Raw genomic sequence first — 22,759 nt, 5'->3', positions numbered from 1 at the left:
GACTTTTTTTGCCAGAGTGACTATGCTGTGGAGAAAAGGAAATAATCAGACTTTCCCAGGATTACCGAACACTGACTGAACTGACAGAATGACCCAAAATGTTGTGGCCCACCGTTCAGAGTAGCGGTTTATGCAGCTCAGGTAGTCAGTGGAATTTTAGCTCAGGTTCACCCCAGTGGGTCAGTAGGTACCTGTGCCACCCTGTGATTATTTCCCCAGTGTTGGAATGCAAAATTTGTGCAGACATAGTTGGCAACCGGCTGAATCAGTTATGAGTTTGTTTTTTCAAGAGGATGAACTCTTTGTTATCCAGCTCTCCAGATTCATACTTTTGGTGACTCTTCATTGATGTGGATATAAGCTAATAGTAAAGAATACAGTTACATGTAATTCAGAAAGCAGTAATCTGGGATCCTAAGTTAAACTTGGGAGTTTAGTTCTCTCTTGGTTCCTGTATACAAAGCCAAAGGTCAGAGAAGACCAGTTAGTTAGATAATTGTTTGGGGCAGATTACAGCATGAAAAACAGAAGCCACCAAGTTCACTTTATCCTTCTTGCTGCATGTCACTTTTCCCAAGTAAAGTAATTTGCACTTGCTCTTTACTTGGGAATTCTTAAATCCTTTACAATTTCATAAATATATTACAATTCCAGTCTTTACTTGAAGGCAGTGACTGTTTGCACATATACCAAGTGCCAGAAGGGTTACAATTGTGTGTGATGTCAAGCATTTGGTAGTTGGTCAGTGAAAAACTCTGTTGTTGCTTTATAACCATTTTTTTTAAAAAAAAGATTTATTTATTTATTTGAAAGAGTTACATAGAGAAGGAAAGGCAGAGAGAGAGAGAGAGAGAAAGGACTTCCATCCGCTGGTTCACTCCCCAGTTGGCCGCAACAGCCGGAGATGCACCAATCTGAAGCCAAGAGCCAGGAGCATCTTCTGAGTCTCTATGAGGGTGCAGGGGCAAGGACCTGGGCCATATTCTACTGCTTTCCCAGACCATAGCAGAGAGCTGGATTGGAAGTAGAGCAGCCGGGACTCGAACCGGTACCCACATGGGATGCCAGCACCGCAGGCAGCGGCTTTACCCACTACACCACAGCGCCAGCCCCGCTTTATAACCATTTTACATTGGTCTGCTGTACCTGATCTGAAGGTGCAGAAGAAAATACTCTGGTTCCTACCCCCTTGAGAAGTTCTAATGCTGTTGAGAAAACAGTGAATTAAGTTTCCTGGAGTAGTGTTGAGCAGCTAGGAGATGGGTCAGTGAATATTTCAGAGTCAAGTCCTTCACTGCTCCTGACCTTTGAAGCCTTGGTAGAGTCTGGCCTCAGGCATCATCTGCCAGTCTGCAGAGGTTGACTGGAATTACAAGTCTGTGCTAATTCACATGTTTAAATATTTTCAAGACTGTATACATATTGGTACCCCTGGGATGCTTTTATGTTCTAGTGCAAGGTTTACTAGTTTAGGAAGTGCTATGGGGGCTGGCATTGTTGCAGCAAGTTAAGAGGCCACCTGTGATACCTATACGTGTGCTGGTTTGAGACCCCCCAAGCACTCCAACTTCCAACCCAGCTCTCTATTAACGCACCTGGAAAAGCAGTGCAAGATGGCCCAAGTGCCTGGACCAGGCTCCTGGCTTTGACCTGACCCAGCCCTGACTGTTGCAGCCACTTGGAGAGTGAACCAGCGAATGGAAGATCTCTCTCTGTCTCTCCCTTTTTCTGTAATTCTGCCTTTCAAATAAATAAATTGCTTTTTGAAAGAACTGCTCTGAAGGCTGGAGATCTTAAATTGGTGGTAAGGAAGAAGGGGGCTGAAAATAGAAAGAGTAAATCATGGTAATTTGAGAAAAAACTTAAAAGATGGTGGTTGCAAAATGTCAAATCTTACCTCTGGTGTTGAAGCTTTTGTCATGTTGTTTTCTATCAGCATACATTGTAGACTTACATCAGGCAAGAATGCCAAAATTTTTTAAGTTGTCCTTCAAGAAAAAATGGTTTTGTGGGGAAGTTACTGGGTTTCTGTTTTTTTGTTTGTTTGTTTTTTGTTTGTTTGTTTGTTTTTTGACAGGCAGAATTAGACAGTGAGAGAGAGACAGAGAGAAAGGTCTTCCTTTTTTCTGTTGGTTCACCCCCCAAGTGGGTGCTATGGCCGGCACGCTACACCGATCTGAAACCAGGAACCAGGTGCCTCCTCCTGGTCTCCATGTGGGTGCAGGGCCCAAGGACCTGAGCCATCCTCCAATGCCTTCCTGGGCCACAGCAGAGAGCTGGACTGGAAGAGGAGCAACCAAGACAGAATCCGGCGCCCCAACTGGGACTAGAACTCCGGGGTGCTGGCACCACATTGCAGAGGATTAGCCAAGTGAGCCGCGGCACCGGCTGAAGTTACTGGTTTTAACATTGAGAAGTTTAAATTTATAATCAGAGTTGTGCTCTAAGGAACAAGGCTTTATTAGAACTGTGTAATTCAAACTTGTAATTATAGAAAAGATTATAACCAAGTCATTCTTTCAAGATCTGAACATCTTAGCTGTTGACATCTCTGGCATTTTTAACAAGGAAAGAGAGCTGGACTGAGGAAAGTCATTGACACCAGATGAGCCACCCAGCAGGTGATCTGTGTGGTTTAAGTCCATGAGAACTACCTGCGCTTTCTCAGCGGACCATAGTGAGACTTTAATCCCTCAACTCTCACGTTCTCAAGTTCTTCGTTTTGACTCCTTTTTTCATCAGTGGAGATGATATTTTCAGAAGGGTGTATTTTGTGTTAAGTCTGTTTAGGCATTGTGACCCCTGGGTAGAGTCCCTACTTGGGACACTCACATCCTGTATTGGAGTCCCTGCTCATGTCACGGTTGCTTCCTGCCTTTGCATTTGGGAGGCAACAGATGCTGGCTCAAGCGCTTGGGCCATGTGGAATATTCAGATGGAGTTCCTGGCTCCTGACATCTGTTTAACCTAACCCTGGCTATTGCAGGCATTTGGAGAGTGAAGCCAGCAGATGGAACACCACCTTCTCTGTGTCTCCCTCTCTTTCTGCCAATCTGCCTTTCGAATAAAGACATCTTTTAAAAAACACCACATGCTGGGTGACTTTAACAGAATTTTGTTTTTCACAGTGCTGGAAACTAGGATGTCCACAGTCAAGTTGCTAGCAGATGACGTGTCTGGTGAGGGCTGGTGCATTGACAGCCATTTTTTCACTAGAACCTCACATGGTAAAGGGCCAACAGCCTGTTGGTTTTGCACTGACAGACCTTTTTTATATTCTTATTGTTTTTATGTTTTTTAATTTCATTTTCGAGAATCTAAGATCTCTTTTGAGTCTCTGTCTTCTTTTGGTCATTCTTTCTCCTTGACCATTTCTCTTCTTTCTTATGCGGCTCCTCTAATTTGCCCCTCTACAATACTGATTTGGTAAAACTTGATAAACATTGGATGCAAGAACTGAAGTGATAGGAAGATTCCTGGCTGACTTCCATGTAGCTTTTTGTCTTGGGCACCAAATGGGATTGGGAAGACTAGGTATTAATGAGTACCTTATGAGGTGCTTTGTGTCCAGAATAAACATTTGGGCAGTCCAGGTTGGTTGAGAGACAAAAAGATCTGAGTAGGTGTTGTGGCACAGCAGATTAAGCCACTGCTTTGGACACCCACATCCCTTATTGGAGTGCCTGGGATGAGTCCTGCCTCTGCCTTCCAATCCAGCTTCCTGCTAATGCATCTGGGAGACAACAAATGATGGCTCAAGTTTTTGAGTCCCTCCCCACAACATGAGAGACCTAGATAGAATTCCTTCCTCCTGACCCAGCCCTGGTTGTTAGTGGGCATTTGGGGAGTGAACCAGAGGATGGTTCTCTCGATCTCTCTCTCTCGCTGTCTTTCTCTTTTTCTCCCCACCCCCCACCAGCTCCACCCCTTCTGCATTTCAAAGAAACAAGAATTGAAAAAAGATCTGGATAGAAAATACAAATTCGGGGTCCATCACTTTAATGGATGCAAAACAGTTTACTCATAGAAGGTGTGTAGAGTAGTCAAAGAGCTCAAACTTAAAGAGAAGTCTATGGATGAGGCTGAGAAGGAAACTCCATGATAAAATGGCGGAAGAAAACTGGAGGCATAGAAACAAGTCTTTGAACAAGTAGGAAGCAAGTGGTAAGAACAACTCTGCAACAGAATGAAAGGCCTAACAGGTATGAGTCAGAACTCATTGAGTGGTTTGTGGTGGGAGGGCAATGTATGTGAAAAAGAAGCAGCTGTTGTTTTTAAGAAACTGCTGGTCAAAGAGAGAGAAGAAATTGGGCAGATATGACAGATCTATTTTCTTGGTTTGTATCTATATGTCAAAGGAAAGAATCCAATGGAGAGGGCAGTTGAAGATAAAAGAGAGAGAAATGGCAGTTAAATAAATGTGAGGAAAATGTAGTCAATGATAATTTTGGTTCACTTATAAAAGGAGGAAGATGATAGTTTTATCTGATTATTCATTAAACAAATATTTAATGAGCGCTGCTGTGTGTCAGCTAGTCTTTGTTTTGTCTTGATCCTTGTGGGACCGTTAAAGAGTAAACATAATAAGCAGTTAAATTATACAGAATGTTGCAAGATGAATGCTCTGAACAAAAGGAACTAAGAGCAAATTAAGGAAGATGAGAATGCAGTAGTGTTTCAGTTTTAAGTAGTATGGTCAAAGTAGTCTTTATAGGTGGCTTGCAGATATCGGGAAAAGACTGTTCCAATCGGAGAAAACAACTGGTGCAGTAACTTTAAGGCAGGGGCCTTTTTAGCATGATGACAGAGCTGCAAGGGAGCGGGGGAGGGCAGAGTCAGTGAAGACTAGAATGAGAGGAAGAAATAGGTGAGGTGAGGGAAGAGATTAGGTATGGCTTTGGAAGCAGGTGTACAGACTAGGCTCTCACTCCAAGAGAAGTTTTTAAACAGGAGGGTCATCATCTGACTTAAATTTATCGTCTGACAAAAGTAAGTTGTAAGATGCTTGGAGAGATTGGGCAAGGTGTAGAAAAGTCCTTGAGGGGAATGTGGAAGAGAGCCAACCAGAAACCATGAATTGTCATATAGCAAACAGAGAGCCTTTCGAGATAGGATGATGTTTGAATACTGTCTATATGTGCTGCTACTGATCTACTCAGTTGTATAGACTTCAGGAGCAGTGCTCAACTGTTGAGATGTAATTGTGGAAAAAAACAGCTGGACAGTCTCAGAGTTGGATTTTGTGGGATGGTGTGGCAGAAGGACAAGGCGGTGATTCCAGGAATGTGCAGTAGAAGATAAGCTGGTGAAGACCTCAGGCTGAAACAAGGAGGACCCGCTAGACTTGAAAAAGGAAAGGGAAGCGGGGGAGGGGACGCTAGGAGGAGGCTGTGGATGACAGAGTGGAGGCTGGAAATAGAAGTAGCTGCAGACTGGGATAGTGCAGCTGTGAGGATTTAATTTGTGAAGAGCTAGCAGGTGATTTCAAGGTTAAGGACATGACTAGAAATGATTTCTCAAGAACCTAGGTGTAGAATAATATGAAATACAGATGGTTCCTGTCATAGACCTTGTAAAATCCTTAGAGTTTCCTGGGTGATGGGAGTATTTTTTTTTTTTTTTTTTTGAAGTTTAAAATGAGGTCCCTCCATAATGTGTGCAATTATGCTAGTGAGGTTGGGGGCTAGTCTCCAGAAAGGGATTATAGGATTGGAACTTCCAGTCCCACCCTCCCTCCTCTGGGAAGGGGCTAGAGATCAGAGAACTTGCATTATATAAACCCTTGAACAATAAGATAAAGTGAGTTTTCAGGTGCCGAACACATGGATGTGCCTGAAGGGTAGTGTGCCCAGAAAAACCATAGGAGCCCCTCACCATATACCTCACCCTTTCTGTCTCCTTTTGGCTTTCATCTGTATCTATTATAATATCTTTATAGTACACCAGTAAATACAAATAAATGTTTCCTGAGTACTGTGAGTCTTCCTAGCAAATTTGTCAAACCCAAGGAGGATTTATGGAATTAATTGAACCCAAGATGGGAACTCCCAAGTTCTAGCCATTCAAGTCAGAAGTGTAGGTGACCACCTTCACTTGTGATTTGCATCTGAAATAGGAAGTAGTCAGGACTACACCCTGAACCTGTGAGATTTGACTCAAGGTCTTAAGATAGGTAGCATTTGATGGAGTGAATGTGAGACACTTAGTGTCGAGAGAATTGTTTATGGTGTGAGGGGGGATCTCTACATTTGATTACAAAGGTATTATGTATTGTGAGAGTAGAGGGGAAACAGTTTTTTCCCTTACACTAGGATTACTTGAATTAATGGCCAAAGTTTAGATGATCGAAGACCCTACTGCATGAGCCTGGTTTGACCAGATCACTGGATAGGAAGATGAAGAAGGGAAGCTAGCACTAGTAAGTATTGGTATAACTTAGAGTGCTAATGTCAATCAATTTACATTCAGAAATTATAAAAGTAAAAGAGTTTTATATAGGGTTTTAGGAACTCAGGAAATGCAGATTTGCTTTAAATCGGTGTTCCAAAGAAGACAGAGAGATGGTGCTGATGTGTTACAAAGCAGTAACATTTTCTTTGTAGGAAATTTTAGATACTGAGAAAGAACAATGGCTGCGGGAAAACAAAAGATAATGAATGTATATATGAGTACTTAATAAAAATACTCATATAGTGAGAGTCTGGTAACCTCTTATATGCATCTTTATTCTGGACACAATATAGTTATCAGTTCCAGATGTTTGGTAAAGGTAACCAAGATTCCCATTCCCAGGCAGCCGACAGGAGATGTGCATAAATCCTGCTCCCCTGGAGGCCTCCTGAGTCCATTTTGAAAAGTTCAGTGTTGTTTTCATTGTGATTTTTTGTTCTGTTTTCACACCAGACACTAAAATACCATATAAAAAAATAGCATTTAACTGTATTTGAGGGATGAAGAAAAGAGCCAAGAAAGAGCTTTGGTCTTTGTGATAGGAATGCCTCCATTCCTGTCAGGTTGCACGGAGAGAACAACTGCCAGAACTGAAAAGCAGGTGAGTGGCAGTGGGCCATGTGGATTCTGTAGTTGTGTTACCATCACAGACCCCTCTGGCTTGCCCGGGAACTTGGGTCTTCTGGAAATAAAGATCTGAGCATCTTGACAAATAAATATTTTTAGTAACTTGGGAAAAATCATTGACTTCTTAAAAGATAGATTTGACTGTTTTAGAAATCATTGAATTATTAGGGAAATTCCATAGGACTTCACTAGGGGGCATAATAACCTTTCCTGAAGATTTAAGCCATTGCTCCGTCCTTAGCACAGCCTGTTTTTGTGGCTCATTCTGGTATCAGAAAGCACCCAATACAGAATAGATTGAAGGAGATGGATTATACATTAGAAATTAAATTGAGCCAGCGCCGCGGCTCAATAGGCTAATCCTACGCCTTGTGGCGCTGGCACACCGGGTTCTAGTCCCGGTCGGGGCGCCGGATTCTGTCCCGGTTGCCCCTCTTCCAGGCCAGCTCTCTGCTGTGGCCCGGGAGTGCAGTGGAGGATGGCCCAAGTGCTTGGGCCCTGCACCCCATGGGAGACCAGGATAAGTAGCTGGCTCCTGCCTTCGGATCAGCGCTGTGTGCTGGCCGCAGCGCACTGGCCACGGCGGCCATTGGAGGGTGAACCAACGGCAAAGGAAGACCTCTCTCTCTGTCTCTCTCTCTCACTGTCCACTCTGCCTGTCAAAAAAAAAAAAGAGAGAGAAAGAAAGAAATTAAATTGAAACCATTGCATGCCTTCCTTTTTTCTAATAGGCAAACTGAATTTGACTAACCATCAGTGAAGGTGTGATAAGAAATTAAAGAAATAAATCTTTAATATCTTACGATATTCTTAATCTGTTGAAGAAAATTTGAATTACATCCTATTTGGTGACTTGGAAGAGCTTGAATAACTGGGGGAAATTCTTTTCTTCACTTGCTGGTTTTATTCTGTTTCAGCTTTCAGAGTGCTTCATACTTGTGTTTCAGGGCAAGGCTATACACTGTCAGTTTTATTAAGCAAGACCACAGTGTGCTTTTTAAAAAGGAATTAATAGACTTGATTTTCTGTATTAATTTTAGGCCTACAGAAACATTGAGCAGAGATATTGGCGTTCCCACAGACCCACCCTCACGTTGGGGAGCTGAGGGTCTTTTCTTTGACACACGAAAGAATTCAAGGAAAAGTTGTAGATAAAGTTAGCAGAGAAGTAAGATTTACTGGCAAAGCAAAAGTGCACACTCAAAGTGAGTGTGGGCACACTCCGTAGTAAGCTGCAGCCCACTGGGGTGCAGATCATCCCTTTATGTAATCCAGAGGCACGAGGTGGGGGGGGTTGGGGGGGGCAGAGCTTTCTAGGAATTTGTTGTTTGCCTGTTTTCTGGCCTTTTTAGGAAGTCTTGGCAGTGTCATGGCCTAAGGAGCATGATGGGAGTGGGAGTGTCAGCCATGGAAGTCTTATAATGATATAATAGTCTAGAGGTCATTGTGATGAAGCAGTCAGCAGCCATGTTGGATATTTTCAGCAGGATGGTTCTGGGTGGCAGCTATGCTGCAGTAGAGATTTTTAGGTTGCAGGCCATTGGAGGGGTTTTTTAGCGGCAGCTCTGGGGAAAGATGTGGTGACATTTCCTCTGGCTTTTTCTCTAGTCCCTGACAATTCCTTATCTATAACACTCTTACCCCTACGGTTTCCCCTATTATTGTTTACTAAGGCTCATAGTTAACATTAGCGTTCTCATTATTTTGCATACTTTTGTGTGGTTTCACAAATATGTATCCACCATTCTAGTATATATAGAATGGTTTCACTGCCCTAACAGTGCCTTGGGTGCTACCTGTTCATCTCTTCCCCACCCTCCAACCCTTGACAAATGTGTTTTTACTATCTCTGTAGTTGTGCCTTTTCTAAGATGTCATAGAGTTGGAAACATACAGTATAATACTGTAGTAAGGAGTATATTCATCCTTTGGTATCCATGCGGGATTGCTTCCAGGACCCACAGATGTTCAAGTCCCTTTTATAAATGCCAAAGTATTTGAATATAACCTACATACATCCTTTACTTTAAATCATGTCTAATTACTTATAGTACCTAATACAGGGTGAGTACTTGTTATACCGTACTGTTCAGGGAATATTTAGAACACAGTTCTATATACATTCGGGTTAGATGCAGTTTTTCCCTAATTTTTTTCAGGTAGAATCCATAGATATGGAGGATGATTGCATGTTTTTGGTTCCCTTCAGGAATTTCTGGCACAAAGCTCCTAACTTTGTTTCCTAGGTAATAAGTGTGAGGTTTTTTTTGTTTTCTGTGTGTTTTTTTGTATTCACAAGCCCTGAAGATCACACCTAAGTTTATACTAATGAGGCTACCTAATGTGTAAAGGATCTGAACTTTGAACCCCATCAGCCAGTCTCAGGAAAGGATGTGTCAGGTGGGGCTGGAGGTGGAGCTCTATAAAAGCTCCTGACCTGCAGAGCTGGTAAGCTTCCCGGCTGGTGGACCCAACTCCAGGGATGCAGAAACTCCTGCTCTTGGGACTCTTCCTGATCTAACCCCAGGTACCTCTTCATCTGACTAATTGAATCCTTCATAATAATCCCCAAAACATGTTTCCCTGAGTTCTGAGAACATCCTACCAAATTACCAAACCCGAGGGCAGTGGGAGTTCCAGGAATCTTGATTGATAGCTCATCAGCCAGAAGCACTGGTCACCTCCTGGGATTTGAATGGACATCTAGAGTTGGGAGCAGTTTGGTGAAAATGAGCCGTTAACCTGTGGGCTCTAATGCCCAGGTAGAAGTATCAGAATTACATTGTAGGCCACTCAGCAGGTTCCAGAGATGTGAAGAGTTGCTTGTTTGTGGGTAAATTCCTTTCACATCTGGTCACAAGTGTGCTGGATTGTGAGAGAGTTGTAGGAGAATACTGTTTGCAAAGTTGTCATCAGAAGTGTTATGTGAAAAGGTACAGAGACTGTGTTTTCCCGCAAAACCTTCTCAGACTGTCTTTGGTCAATATACACTTAGGGTTTCTCCATGTCTTTTAAGGGATCGATAGTTCATATTTTTAAAATCTAATACTACTATCACTAATACTGTATTTTATGGAGGAATCACATGTTTATCCATTCACCTATTGAAAGATGTCTTGAATGCTTCCAGATTTTGGCAGTTGTAAACAAACCTCCTATAAACATCCCTGTGCAGGTTTGTATGTGGACATGTTACCTATTCATTTGAGTAGTAAATATCCAGGAATGTAATTGCTGGATCCTATAGTATGCCTTTCTAAGATTTTATAGTTTATCTTTGTAAGAAACTGCCAAGATCTCTTCCAAAATAGAATTCCTGTTGTTCCACATCCTCACAGTGTTTGGTGGTGTGATTTCTGCTGTTATAATAGCTGTATAATGGTGTCCATTGTTTTTCATTTCCAGTTCTCTGGTGACATGCTGATGAGTATCTTTTCATCTGTCTGTTTTATTTAGTGAGAGATTTGGTCACATCTTTATCCCATTTGGTAACTGGGTTGTATTCTTGCTGTTGAATTTTATGAGTTCTTTGTGTATTTTGGTTATAAGTCCTTTATCATATATAAATTTTGTGAATATATTCTCCCAGTATATGACTTATCTTTTCATTTTTTCAGTGTCATGGACTAGATAGACATTTTAAATTTTAATGAAGTCCCACTTAATCAAATTTTTCTTTCATGGATGGTAGCTTTTTGGTGGTGTAACTGAAAAGTCATTGCCAACTTAAGGTCATTTAGATTTCCTTCTAGAAATTTTATAGTTTTTCATTTTATATTTAGGCCTGTCATTCATTTTGAATTAAATTTTGTGAAAGATATAAAAAGTCTCAAGTTTCATTGGTTTACACATGGATATCTAGCTGTCCAGCCAGCACCATTTGTTGAAAAGATTATTCTTCCTCCTTTGAACTGCCTTTGTCCTTTGTCAACAATCCATGAATCTTTTTCACTATGAAAGCCTGTTGATTCCTGCAGCTTTATGGTAAATGAATTCAAGCTTTAGAATCTGTTGACTGGGATTATAATTTTGAACCTATAGATCATATTGACAAAAAGTGTTAATGATGAATCTCTCTGTCCATGAACATGGACTATCTTCCCATTTATTTATATCTTTGACTTCTCTCAGAGTTTTGTTTTCCTCAGATAAATCTTGTACATACTTGTATTTTGCTACATTTATATTTAAGTTTCTTGGAGTGATTTTTTTTGGGGGGTGCCATTCTAACTGGTTTTGGTTACTATTGCTGGTATATACAAAAGCAGTTGACTTTTATACATTGACTGTACCCTGTAATCTTGCTATTTTGGCTTATTTGTTCCGGGAATCTTTTTGTAGATTCTTTGTGATGTTCTACATAGACACTTATGCCACGTGCAAAGAAAAACAGTTTTATTTCTTAATTTCCTTTCTATGTACTTTTAAATTTTTACCTCACTGGAGGACTATACCAGCTAAGACTTGGAGTGCCATCTTTGCTTAATAGGAGTGGTGAGAGAGCTCCTCCTTGCATTGTTCCCAGTCTTAGGGGAAGATGTCCCATTATGGATATTCCTTGTAGAGTTGAAAAAGTTTCACTCCACTCATAGTTTGCAGAAAGTACTTTGTTTTCTTTAAATTGCAAATGGGTGTGGCTTTTTTTTTCTCCCAGATGCTTCTCTTCCATTAGTTTATGTACTTTTTCATTAGTCTGTTGTTATGATGGGTTGGTTTTTAAATGATAGCACTATCCTTGCATAGCTAAACTAAATCTCATTTGGGGTAGCATTGGGGTTGGCAGGTAAAGCTGCTGCCTATTATACCAGCATCCCATATGAGTGCCAGTTCTTGTCCTGGCTGCTCCACTTCCAATCCATCTCCCTGCTGATGGCCTGAGAAAAGCAGCAGAAGATGGTCCAAGTGTTTGGGTCCCTGGCAACCCAGATGAAGCTCCTAACATTGGCCTGGCTAAGCTCTGGCCATGGTAGCCATCTGGGGAGTGAACCAGTGGATGAAAGATCTGTCTCTCTCTCTGTTCCCCCTCCCTCGCTATTCTCCCACTCTGTATAATGCTGACTTTCAAATAAATAAATAATTTTTTTTTTAAAAATCTCATTTAGTCAGGATATATGATTCTTTCTAGACACTACTGGATTTGATTTGCTGATATTTTGTTGAAGACGTAACTTTCTATTTTCATGAGGAATGTTGGTCTGTGGTCTTCCATTCCTGGATTATCTTTAGGTGGTTTAGGGATTAGGGAAATACCAAGCGCATAAAATGAGTTAGGAGGTCTTTCCTCTGCCTCCATTTTCTGGAAGGAAGTGTGCTTAGTATTATTTTCCTCAAATGTTTGGTAGAGTTCACTTGTGAAACTGTCTGGGCCTGTTGCTTTTTTAATTTCTGATTGTTTCCTTAAATACAGGTCTTTTATTTCCCCTTGTATGAGTTGTGGTAGTTTGTGTTTTGCAATGAATTTGTCCATTTCATCTAAGTTAATAGAGTTAACTACCTTTTTAATATTTATTGGATTGGTAGTTATTCCTCTTTCATTTCTGATACTGATAATTTGTGTTCAGTCGTTAATTTCATTTTTTTTTTTTTTAAAGAACCAGATTTTGGATTCACTGATACTCTCTGTTTTCCCTTTTTCATTTCATTGATTTCTGTTCTGGTTTCTATTCCTCTGCTTATTCTTTTCTCTAGTTTTCTAAGGAGAAAGAATGGTGTCTTTACTGAGTTTAGGTCTTTTCTAAAAGTGCAATCAAAGCTTGGAATTTTCTTGTGAGCCCTGCTTTGCTGCATCCCACAAATTTTGATGTTACGTTTTCATTTACTTAAAAATGTTTTTTAAACTTCTTTGATGAGTTATTTAAAAAGTAGGCTAAAAACTTCCAGATGTTTGGATTTCCCACCTATCTTTGTGTTAATGATTTCTAGTTTAATTCTGTTGTAGTATGAGGACATATTTTACAAGATTTTCATTCTTTTAAATTTGTTAAGGTATATTTTATGTCTCAGAAATGTGGTCTGTCTTGTTGAATGTTCCAGGCAAGCTTGAATAGACTGTGCATTTACTCTTGCTAAAGGAAATACTCTATAATAATCTCATTTAGATTGTTGATAACAGTGTTGTTAACAGATCGTAGTGATTTTCTGCCAGCTGAGTTTAATTCCCTAAATGTAGCAGGAGAATCATCTCTTTCTTCATTCCATTCTGCCAGTTTTCACCTCATTTATTTGGACCTTCTCATTAAATGTATGCATGTTTACAATTGTTACATCTTCTGTATATTATATTGATATTATTGTCAAAAAGTAGTTAAAACCAGTTTAGTTTACAAATCTTCATTGGCTTTTAGAATGTATGCTCTGATCTGATAGACTGAGCACAGGAGGTTGATTTTTTTTTTAAGATTTTATTTAGTCATTTGAGAGGCAGAGTTACAGAGAGAGAGAGAGACAGAAAAAGGTTTTCTGTCTGCTGGTTCACTGCTGAAATGGCTGCAATGGCCGGAGCTGAGCCAATCTGAAGCCATGAGCTAGTTTGCTTGCTTGTTTGCTTGCTTGCTTGCTTTCCTTTTTTTTTTTTTTTTTTTTTGGACAGGCAGTTAGACAGTGAGAGAGAGAGAGAGACAGAGAGAAAGGTCTTCCTTCCGTTGGTTCACCCCCCAAATGGCCGCTATGGCCGGCGCGCTGCACTGATCCGAACCCAGGAGCCAGGTGCTTCCTCCTGATCTCCTATGCGGGTGCAGGGCCCAAGCGCTTGGGCCATCCTCCACTGCCTTCCCGGGCCGCAGCAGAGAGCTGGACTGGAAGAGGAGCAACCGGGACAGAACCGGCGCCCCAACTGGGACTAGAACCCCAAGTGCCGGCGCCACAGGTGGAGGATTATTAGCCTAGTGAGCTGCAGTGCTGGAGCCAGGAGTTTCTTTCGGATCTCTCATGTGAGTGGAGGGCCCAAGCACTTGGGGCATCTTCCACTGCTTTCCCAGGCCATAAGCAGAGAGATGGGATCAAAGAAGCAGATGGGACACAAACTGGTGCTCCTTTGGTTTTATAAACTGGAAAGAGCTAAGGAAAGCAGAAACAACAAAAGGCAAATTTTTGTTTCAAACTTACTTTTCTTGTAAAAGTCAAGGCAACGAGGCCTTCCTTATAAATAAAACCAGATTTGGGGGGATTAGCTTTAGGGGAATATAAATGTGATTTTTCCCTCTGAAGGCCTGATAATTTTAGGTTATAAATCAATGGACCAGGGGCCAGCATTGTGGTGTAGTGGGTAAATGTCAGCATCCCTGGCTTTGTCTTGACCTAGCCCCAGCTGTTGCGATTCTGGGGAGTGAACCAGAGGATGGAAGGTATCTCTCTCTGCAACTCTGACTTTCAGGTAAATAAATAAATATTTTTTTAAAAAACTGACCTTAGATTAATAAGAAAAATAACAAATTTTATTAGTGTGCCTAAACACAGGAGGCATACACATACAGAATGAAATGCAAAGCAGAGCCAGACATTTGAAGCTTGCACAGAGTCCATACAAAGGGGTGGGGTTTGTCTTCTTGGTGCAGGCTGTGGAAGCAGAAGTCCAGGTGTGTGAGAGGGGCTGAAGGACAAGATTGGGAATTTCATGCAGTTGAATGAGGGAAGAAGCACAGACACACCCCTTGGAAGTCGACCAGCATTTGTACACCTAAAGTCTTGCCCTTGCCACATCACCTTATTAGCTGGATCCCAGCCCTCCCCGGGGACAGCTTAGGGGACTCTTCCCAGCCCTGTGTATGTGTGTGCGGGAGGGGGGCTGCTTTTTGGGCCAACACCACCGTGTCTGATAAAGTCCTGGGGGAATTCCATTCATTCTGTGCCTCTGCCAGCAGCATCCCGCAGAGGGAGGGAGGGAGGAGGAGAAACAGATGGTCCACAGCTAGGAAACCCCAGGCTGAGTGCAGGCTGGGCTCTAGGTTATTTGCTAAGATGCCTGCCTGGCCCATCAGGTGTGTTCTCCTTGAACTTTGCTACCTTGCTGACTGCTACTCTGGCTCATATCTGAAATTCTTGTGTGAAGACAAGGACCACTGATGCATCTCTGGCGACAGAAGGCTGGGGACAAGAGAGGCACAGGAGCAGGACCTGGCTTGTATTGCAGGGGAAGTTGTTCCCACCCTCCCTCCCCATCCCCCAGCAGCCAAGTAGTCAGGGATCTCTTCCTGGGAAAAGATCTTTCCTAGGCAGAAATGGAGATAACAGCAAGCTGTTGACGTTTGCTCACTTTCTACTTCTCTGAGTTAGACGGCCTTTATAAATGTAATTTTCTTTACTAGGGGCAGGCTTTCAGAGCCATTCCTGTGTCAGCAATTTCTCAGAATAACCAAATAACAGCACTTAAAATCCTGCAAAATAGAATTGAATGATAGATTTAGAGGTGGTATTTGTCTTATCAGTTAAGATGCCTGCATCCTGTATCACAGTCCTAGCTCTGCTCCCCATTCCAGCCTCTGATAATGTGCACATCATGGGAAGCAACCACTGGAGGCTGGTGTTGCAGGTCGCAGGCAGTGAAAGAATTCAGCAGAACAGATAGAGTAAGCAGGGCTAGATTTATTGAACACACTCACTGCAGGGAAGCAACAGCCAAGCAGAACAGGTAGGGGCTGACTATGACTACTGCTGCAACACAGACTGTAATCTGAGGGTACTCTGTTGCAGGGGTCCCTTCTTAGAGTGGCTACTGCCATAAGCTTGCACGGGAGCAGTGAGCAGGACAACCAAAGGCTGTCCATTGTGATACTGATTACAATCCAAGAAGCGTACTTGTAGCTGGAGTATTATCCTCAGTTTGAGTTTCCTGTGGTCCAAGAGGTATTTCTAAGTAGGTGGGTAGATTGTCATTCCAGCTGAGCTGTGGAGAGTCCTCTTTGATGGCAGAGGCCCCATGTGTACGGAGAATAGCACAGATGGAGCTAAAGATGCAGGCCACAGGAGAACACCGTGGGATAGCTTTGCTTCCTGTTGGACTTGCACAGTGAATAGCCACAGGAGGGTCAGTTTTGTAAAAATAATAATTTTTCCATATTTAAAGCATTCTTGAAGCACTGGTCATTATCTCTAGCTTTTTTTTTTTTTTTTTTTAATGTTTATTTTTATTTACTTGAAAAACAGCAACGTTCACTTCCCAAATGCCTACAATAGCCGTGGCTGGGCCAGGAACTCCATTTGGTTCTGCACGTAGGTGATAGGGGTCTGAGTACTGGGGCCATCCTCTGCTGCTTCCCAGGGAGTGCATTAGTAGGAACCTGGGTCAGAAGCAGAGGCAGGACTGGACCCTAGGTTCTCTGATAAAGGATGTGAGCCTCCCAAGCAGAGGCTTCACCCCTGTACCCCAGGGCTCACCATTCCCTTTGGCTGTTAATTGGTCTGATTCTTCAGATTCTTCACGGCACTGATTTTTGCTTCTGATTGTATCAATTGTGTCGCTTTTAAAGGCTTCCTGGAGCCTATTTATCTTGCAAGATTCTCAGTTTCACTTAGCAACTCACCATTTGCATTGTGTTGTTGGATTAACTGTGAGAGACTATTAGAACCTGGTGTTAATTACTAATTAGGCAAGGAGTAGTGGAGGGAAATAATCGTACTGGTGGGTAGTTCATTAATGGGTGCTTTTCTACAGTGACAGTTTCTGTTTCCCCAGTCAACTTTGTATCCTGGATAATGAGTCTTCATGGAAAATGGACTCTAATTCAAACCTTACTGTTTCAATATACAATTTAAAAGATAAGATCATCTGTTCTCAATGTAGAAGTAGTAAGGGTAGCTGATGTTGTATGGCTGTGGAGCAGGGGTACTGCCTGCTGCTGAGGACAAACTGACCATTTAGTAATGGCTGCTGTAGTTCTGCTTCCCGCCAGGGAGACCTTTATCTTGAGAGGCCTAGTAATTTGCTCAAAATAATATTGTTAACTCATAAAATTACATTATATTGCCTTTCTGGAAAAAAAGTTTTAGGTGTCTGGAAAAGACTGATATACTGTAATCCCACAGTGATGCCAAATTAGACCCCACTGTATACCTTTTATACTCCCCCACCTTTGATTCAGAGGGAAAAGCGGCCAACTCTTGTGACCAATTGGAGACACGATTTATACCTTTCCACAACTTAGTCCAAAGGTATTACACAGCAAAGGGTACCAATTGTAGGACCCCAAAAGCGGTGTCCTCTTGTGACGACCCCAGAAACACAGACTCCGGACCAGACGATGCAATAGAACAGGAGGTAATTTATTTCATTTGTACAAATGGGCCCCCTACTGCTGCAAGCAGCAAGCAAGTGAGAGGAGCCCCGAGCAGCTATCTCACACAGCTTTTAAAGGGCAAAACCACAAAATTAACATATTATAGGCTGGCATAAGTTCATTGGATAATTTTCAGTAGCGGGCCTTGTATGGCAGTCTAAAGTGGTAATGTCGGTGGAAAAGTACTAGGTCAAAGGGATACATTAGGGGAGAGGGTTTCTAGGAGTGAGGAATAGGTTGCTATGTGCCTTGTAGCTTTCTTTGTTAACCTTGAGCAAGCGTAGGGAAGGGGCTTATCTACAAGGCAGGTGTTCTGTGTATCTCTGGTTAGTAGCTGACTGCTTTCTCTGTGAACCGGTTTACTCCCCATTTCCCAAGGCCGTCTCTGGAACGGTTTGTCTCAAGAGCCCCATTTTTTTTATGGTGGCTCTTGGCTCCTTTCACCAATGTCCAGTCATCTTCAGACCCTGACATTTGTAGTAATAGCCAGCACCTGTGTGGTGTTTCGTGGGTTGCAAAAGCACCTTTAGGTCAGCAGGTTCATTCTTGTAACTGAAGTCATCCTCATTTTCCTGGTGGGCTTGGAGTCTGGAAATGAATTCCGTGGGATTATGTTTCCAAAACAGGAGAATCCAGGTTTTTTCTCTCCAGGTTTATTCTCTTTGTAGAATAATAGAAACATCCCTTTTGTAGTTACAGGATAGCCTCAAAACAGCGCCCTCTGTGATTCCCGGTCTGGTTACTTTATCATGTTTAAATGATGTGCTTCAATTAAATCTTACTGTTACGGTTTTGAAGCTATGTACTGTGATTAATTTCTGTGGATTGGGTAAGTAAGAAATTAAGAGTCTTTTTCTTCCTGATAGTTAATGGTCAGTTGGTTTAAAATGGAAACCTATGTATAATCTGGTATTTTTTAATCTAGGCTCTAGACGCTGAAGTCTGTCACCATCCTTCAAAATGCAATGGAACATACCAAGGACTATATCTCGACTGGCACACAGGACGTGCCTGGAACCACAGAAAGCTGGTCTCTTGGGACACTGTCAAGCCATAAAGGGACCATTAATCTTGTCTAATGCTGAATCCAAAGTGGTTTTGGCACAAGGCCCTCAAAAACAGTGGCTGCACTTACCTGCTACCCAGTGTGTTGCAAAACAGAGGAAGCCTTTGGCTGCTCATCGCCCCCAACCCGGGACCCTGCACCATAAACCATGGGAGCAAGCCACTCTATTCCAGAGGGCTTTATCATCCAAGGCCACAGCCCAAGGAGCTCCTTCGGAAAAAAAGGAAGAGCCTGATCCTTTACAAGACAAATCCATTAGTCTTTATCAGCGATTTAAGAGAACATTTAGACAATATGGGAAAGTCTTGATTCCAGTGCATCTAATAACTTCTGGTGTGTGGTTTGGAACATTTTATTATGCAGCCATCAAGTAAGTTTTCGCTTGGTTGGACCTCTTTCCTTGTTTTCTCAGAATGTTAACCTTGTTAATTGTACTAATGGTAGCCTTAAATAGTTTTTAAAATGCTTGAATGTCTGATTGGCAGAAAGTGACTACTCTTCATAGCTGTTGTTCACATTTTGGGAATATCCACTAACGTTTGCTTACTGTGTGCAGGAGGCATTTTGCTAAATTTTTAACCTGTATCAACTCATTTCATCCTCAGGGCTACCATATGAAGTCAGTAGTAACAGTTCTTCTCACTTTATCATTGAGAAAACAGATTAGGCAAGGAGAAGTAAAATAACTCAGCTGGTAAGAGGTGGAGTCTGGACCAAAGCCCAGTTAGGTTTGTTTGATCTCACGGCCCTTGCTTTTCATTGCTGTGCTGCTCTCAGCCAGCATTCAGGAGAGCCTGGAGATAAAATAGCAGGTTTCAGAAACTTGGCAGCACCATGGGTCCTCTGCTTATGTGTTTCCTAGGGTGTTTATAAATGTAACAAAAGGCAACTGTTTTGCTGGCTGTATGCTTTTGGTGGGAAATTCTTAAAATATTTGGCGAGAGTCAGGCCACTGTCAGTTGTAGACACATACCGATTGCAGGTGTATGCTGTGATGTCACTTACCTCCAGCTGATGTTATGACCTTTTGTTCTAAACTGTGTGTGGAAGAGCCTGGACTCTGTTGTAGGGCAGAATTTCTAAATGCATCCTTGTTAAATACTGTTCCTTTGAAGCTGAGTTGCAGTGTCACTGCTGTAGCAGCAGGAGGACCAGTGCTTCTGCCATGAGGAAGGCCACATGCCTGCTCTACACAGCTTGGCCTGGTGCAGCAGAGCTTGGGCGGCAGTCTTAGGCTGCAAGCATTGGGTCAGTGGCTGATTTTCTTTAAGAATTGTGCCTTTCTTTCCAGCAGATCCTGTATCTGTGCTTTGTGGAATTCTTTGTTTATTAATGACATCTTCCGGACATGTTAAGTATTTATAGAAGTCTTCAAAATTGTCCTTAATTTTTGACAGAACAAAAACATTTTTGAATAAAAATTATTAGAAATTTAGTCCTGCTATTTAATGAATGGCTTTCTACATATTAGACTTTCCTTTCTGAGCCATTGAGGATTCCTGTAATTCAGTATTGTGGAAGTGATTTGAGTAATCCCTGTTTCTTTTGCTCTTCTTATGTTGCCTTTAATATGCCTTCAGCATCCTGGCCTTAGAAGGAGAAATCTGTTTTTAATTAATTTGAATATGAGTCTCTCATTTGGGCTACCTTTAAAAAAGAAAAAAAAAAAAAAAGAAAGAAAACGTGACAGAGAGAGAGAGAGAGAATCTTCCATCTGCTGGTTCACACCCTAGATGGCCACAACAGACAGTTCTGGGCCAGGCCAAAGCCAGGAGCCCAGAACCCCACCCACATTTGCCATCTGGGGAGCAGGGGCCCAAATACTTGGGCCGTCATTCACTGCTTTTCCAGGAGTACCAGCAAGGAGCTGGAAAGGAATTGGAGTAGCCTGGATTTGAACTGATAACTGTTTGCCAGCATCACGTACAACAACTTAATCCACTGTACCACAATGCTGGCCCCTTAATTTGACTATTAAAAAGAATGTTTTTGTTCCTTTTACTTTCCCTTGCCTTCTTTGGTGAAGGAGTTCTGTAACTAAAAAAGGAGATGCAGAGTGACCCAGTGATAGAGGTGACAGTGTGCTCTTGGCACCTGAGCTGGATGGTGGCTGCCCTCTGCTGTGACGTGCAGCTTTCTTAGTTTTACCCTCCCCCGCTTTTTTTCCTGTAGAATGCTTGTGGCTGAATCCAGTGGAAGACTGCACTTTAAACTCATGTCCCTTACCTTGCACGACTTGACTTGGGGCTGAGAACTGGTCATGAGCCCCCTCCCCCGCTCCCCGGCTGCCCAGGCAGGACTGCCTGGCTGGCTGGGTTACAGTATCGTGCCACTGATTTGTGTAGCACAGAACCTGCTGCTTCCTAAGCAGCACTCCTTTTGTCTTCAGTAGATCTGTAATATTTCAGTTTGAGGAACTGATGTGTTCTAAGTGAAGACCTTTATCACCAGTAATACTTAGGAAATAGAACTCATGGATGAAAGAAAAAGGAAGGTAGGCTATGTTCAAATGGCAGTGTCTGTGAGACGATTTTATTGTAAAATTGAAGTTCTTTATATTAAATATAGCTTTTTAAAAGCAACTAACAAGAAGATAGTTGCTATATGTTAGCATTTCAAATTGGAAAAAATTCTTGTTGCCTACTTACTATCAAAAGAAAGGAAAAGTCGTTTGTGGCTAGAAGGATGGGTATTTGATGTCTCACGGCAGCACCCAGTGGCCAGCCTGACTGCCTCCTCTGAACCAGAGCAAAGTGTCCCCTTGTATTCTATTAATTCTTATTTCAGGGAGATCTAAATTGTGCGTATGGATAGATTTTAATTTAAACTAAGCTCTGTTTCCATCCCTGTCTCACAAACACTGCACAGATCTTAAGACCTTCCATTTAGCAATTCCAAACAAAATGAGCCTTTTTTTTTTTTTTTTAAGAAAATCAAGTCAACAATTTAGAAGAGGAACTAGATGCCTATTTCTTTAATCACTAACTTTTGTATTTGACCCCTTCGTGATTGCTTTTAAATGTATTGATTTTATGTACTGGACTTGATTGGGAGAAGGAAATGATTAATGAAATAATTTCATAACCATGTTGGTACCAGAAGATAAAACTAGCAGAACATTACTTGATTATTTTAGTGAGTTGATTAGAACCATGGAATGACTAACTCCAGATCTGAACTTTAATGGATTGTATCTTTATCTAGAAAGAGAGGGGCCGGCGATGTGGCCTGGCAGGTAAAGCCACTGCCTGCAGTGCTGTCATCCCATGTAGACGCCAGTTAGAGGCCTGGCTGCTCTACTTCCTGTCCAGTTCTCTGCTATGGCCTGGGAAAGCAGTAGACGATGGCCCAAGACATTGGGCCCTTCCACCCATGTGGGAGACTGGGAAGAAGCTTCTGGCTCCTGGCTTCAGATTGGACCAGGTCGGGCTTTTGCAGCCATTTGGGGAGTGAACCAGTGGATGGAAGACCTCTCTCTTTCTCTCCCCTCCCCCCTGCCTCTGCCTTTCTGTAACTCTGCCTTTCAAATAATAAATAAATAAATATTTAAAAGAATAAAAAATAATAAAAATAAATAATAGAGAGTTGGAAAAGATTAAGAAGTAGAGATAAACCAGGTTGGATCATAGTTGAATTGGAATGTATTATATTTGAGTTTTTAATTAATGCTCCCTGAGTTCTTCTGGTTTCCTCTTATTTTAGGCAATCAGTAATTGTAATGGTTATTCTCTGATGGTGATGAGTGGTAACTATTGAGAATACTCCTTGATTTCTTTTTTTTTTTTTTTTAAGATTTATTTATTTATTTGAAAGAGTTACACAGAGAGAGGAGAGGCAGAAAGAGAGAGGTCTTCCATCCACTGGTTCACTCCCCAGTTGGCTGCAACGGCCGGAGCTATGCCGATCCAAAGCCAGGAGCTTCTTCCGGGTCAACCTGCGGGAGCAGGGGCCCAAGGACTTGGACCATCTTCTACTGCTTTCCCAGGGCATAGCAGAGAGATAGATCGGAAGTGGAGCAGCCAGGTCTCAAACCGCCGCCTATATTGGATGCCTGTGCTTCAGGCCAGGGCATTAACCCGCTGTGCCACAGCGCCAGCCCCTCCTTGATTTCTTTGGTTAATTAGACACCCTTTCCCAATTAACCAAATTATTTTTTTTTCTGATTTTTTTTGTATTTTTATAGATTTATTTATTTATTTGAAAGGTAGAGTTACAGAGGCAGAGAGAGAGAGAGAGGTCTTCCATCCACTGGTTCACTCCCCAAATGGCTACATAGCTGGAGCTGGGCTGATCTGAAGCTTCTTCCAGGTCTCCCATGTGCATGCAGGGACCCAAGGACTTGGGC

General features: G+C 42.1%; 2 protein-coding genes across 9 annotated transcripts in view; one reads left to right on the top strand and one right to left on the bottom strand.

The window, feature by feature from the left end:
• Positions 1-22,759, top strand: part of FAM210A (family with sequence similarity 210 member A) — a 36,299-nt gene that overhangs the window by 6,426 nt on the left and 7,114 nt on the right. Inside the window, exon 2 of the mRNA XM_008260993.4 lies at positions 18,274-18,784. Coding sequence (XP_008259215.1) covers positions 18,309-18,784 — 476 coding nt within the window. The 5' untranslated portion in view covers positions 18,274-18,308. The remainder of the gene's footprint in view (positions 1-18,273; positions 18,785-22,759) is intronic.
• The window catches only part of LDLRAD4 (low density lipoprotein receptor class A domain containing 4), a 273,217-nt gene continuing 267,771 nt past the window's right edge, over positions 17,314-22,759 (bottom strand). For all 8 annotated transcript variants that reach the window (XM_051852199.2, XM_070050536.1, XM_070050537.1 and 5 more), the window contains one exon: positions 17,314-22,759. This exon is cut by the window's right edge and continues 22,843 nt beyond it. The gene's annotated coding sequence lies outside the window, so the exon portion shown is untranslated.

This window comes from Oryctolagus cuniculus, chromosome 10, assembly GCF_964237555.1.
Source record: "Oryctolagus cuniculus chromosome 10, mOryCun1.1, whole genome shotgun sequence".
NCBI lineage: Eukaryota > Metazoa > Chordata > Mammalia > Lagomorpha > Leporidae > Oryctolagus > Oryctolagus cuniculus.
The sequence above is the reverse complement of the archived record's forward strand: the minus strand, read 5'-3'. Positions and strand labels throughout refer to the sequence as shown.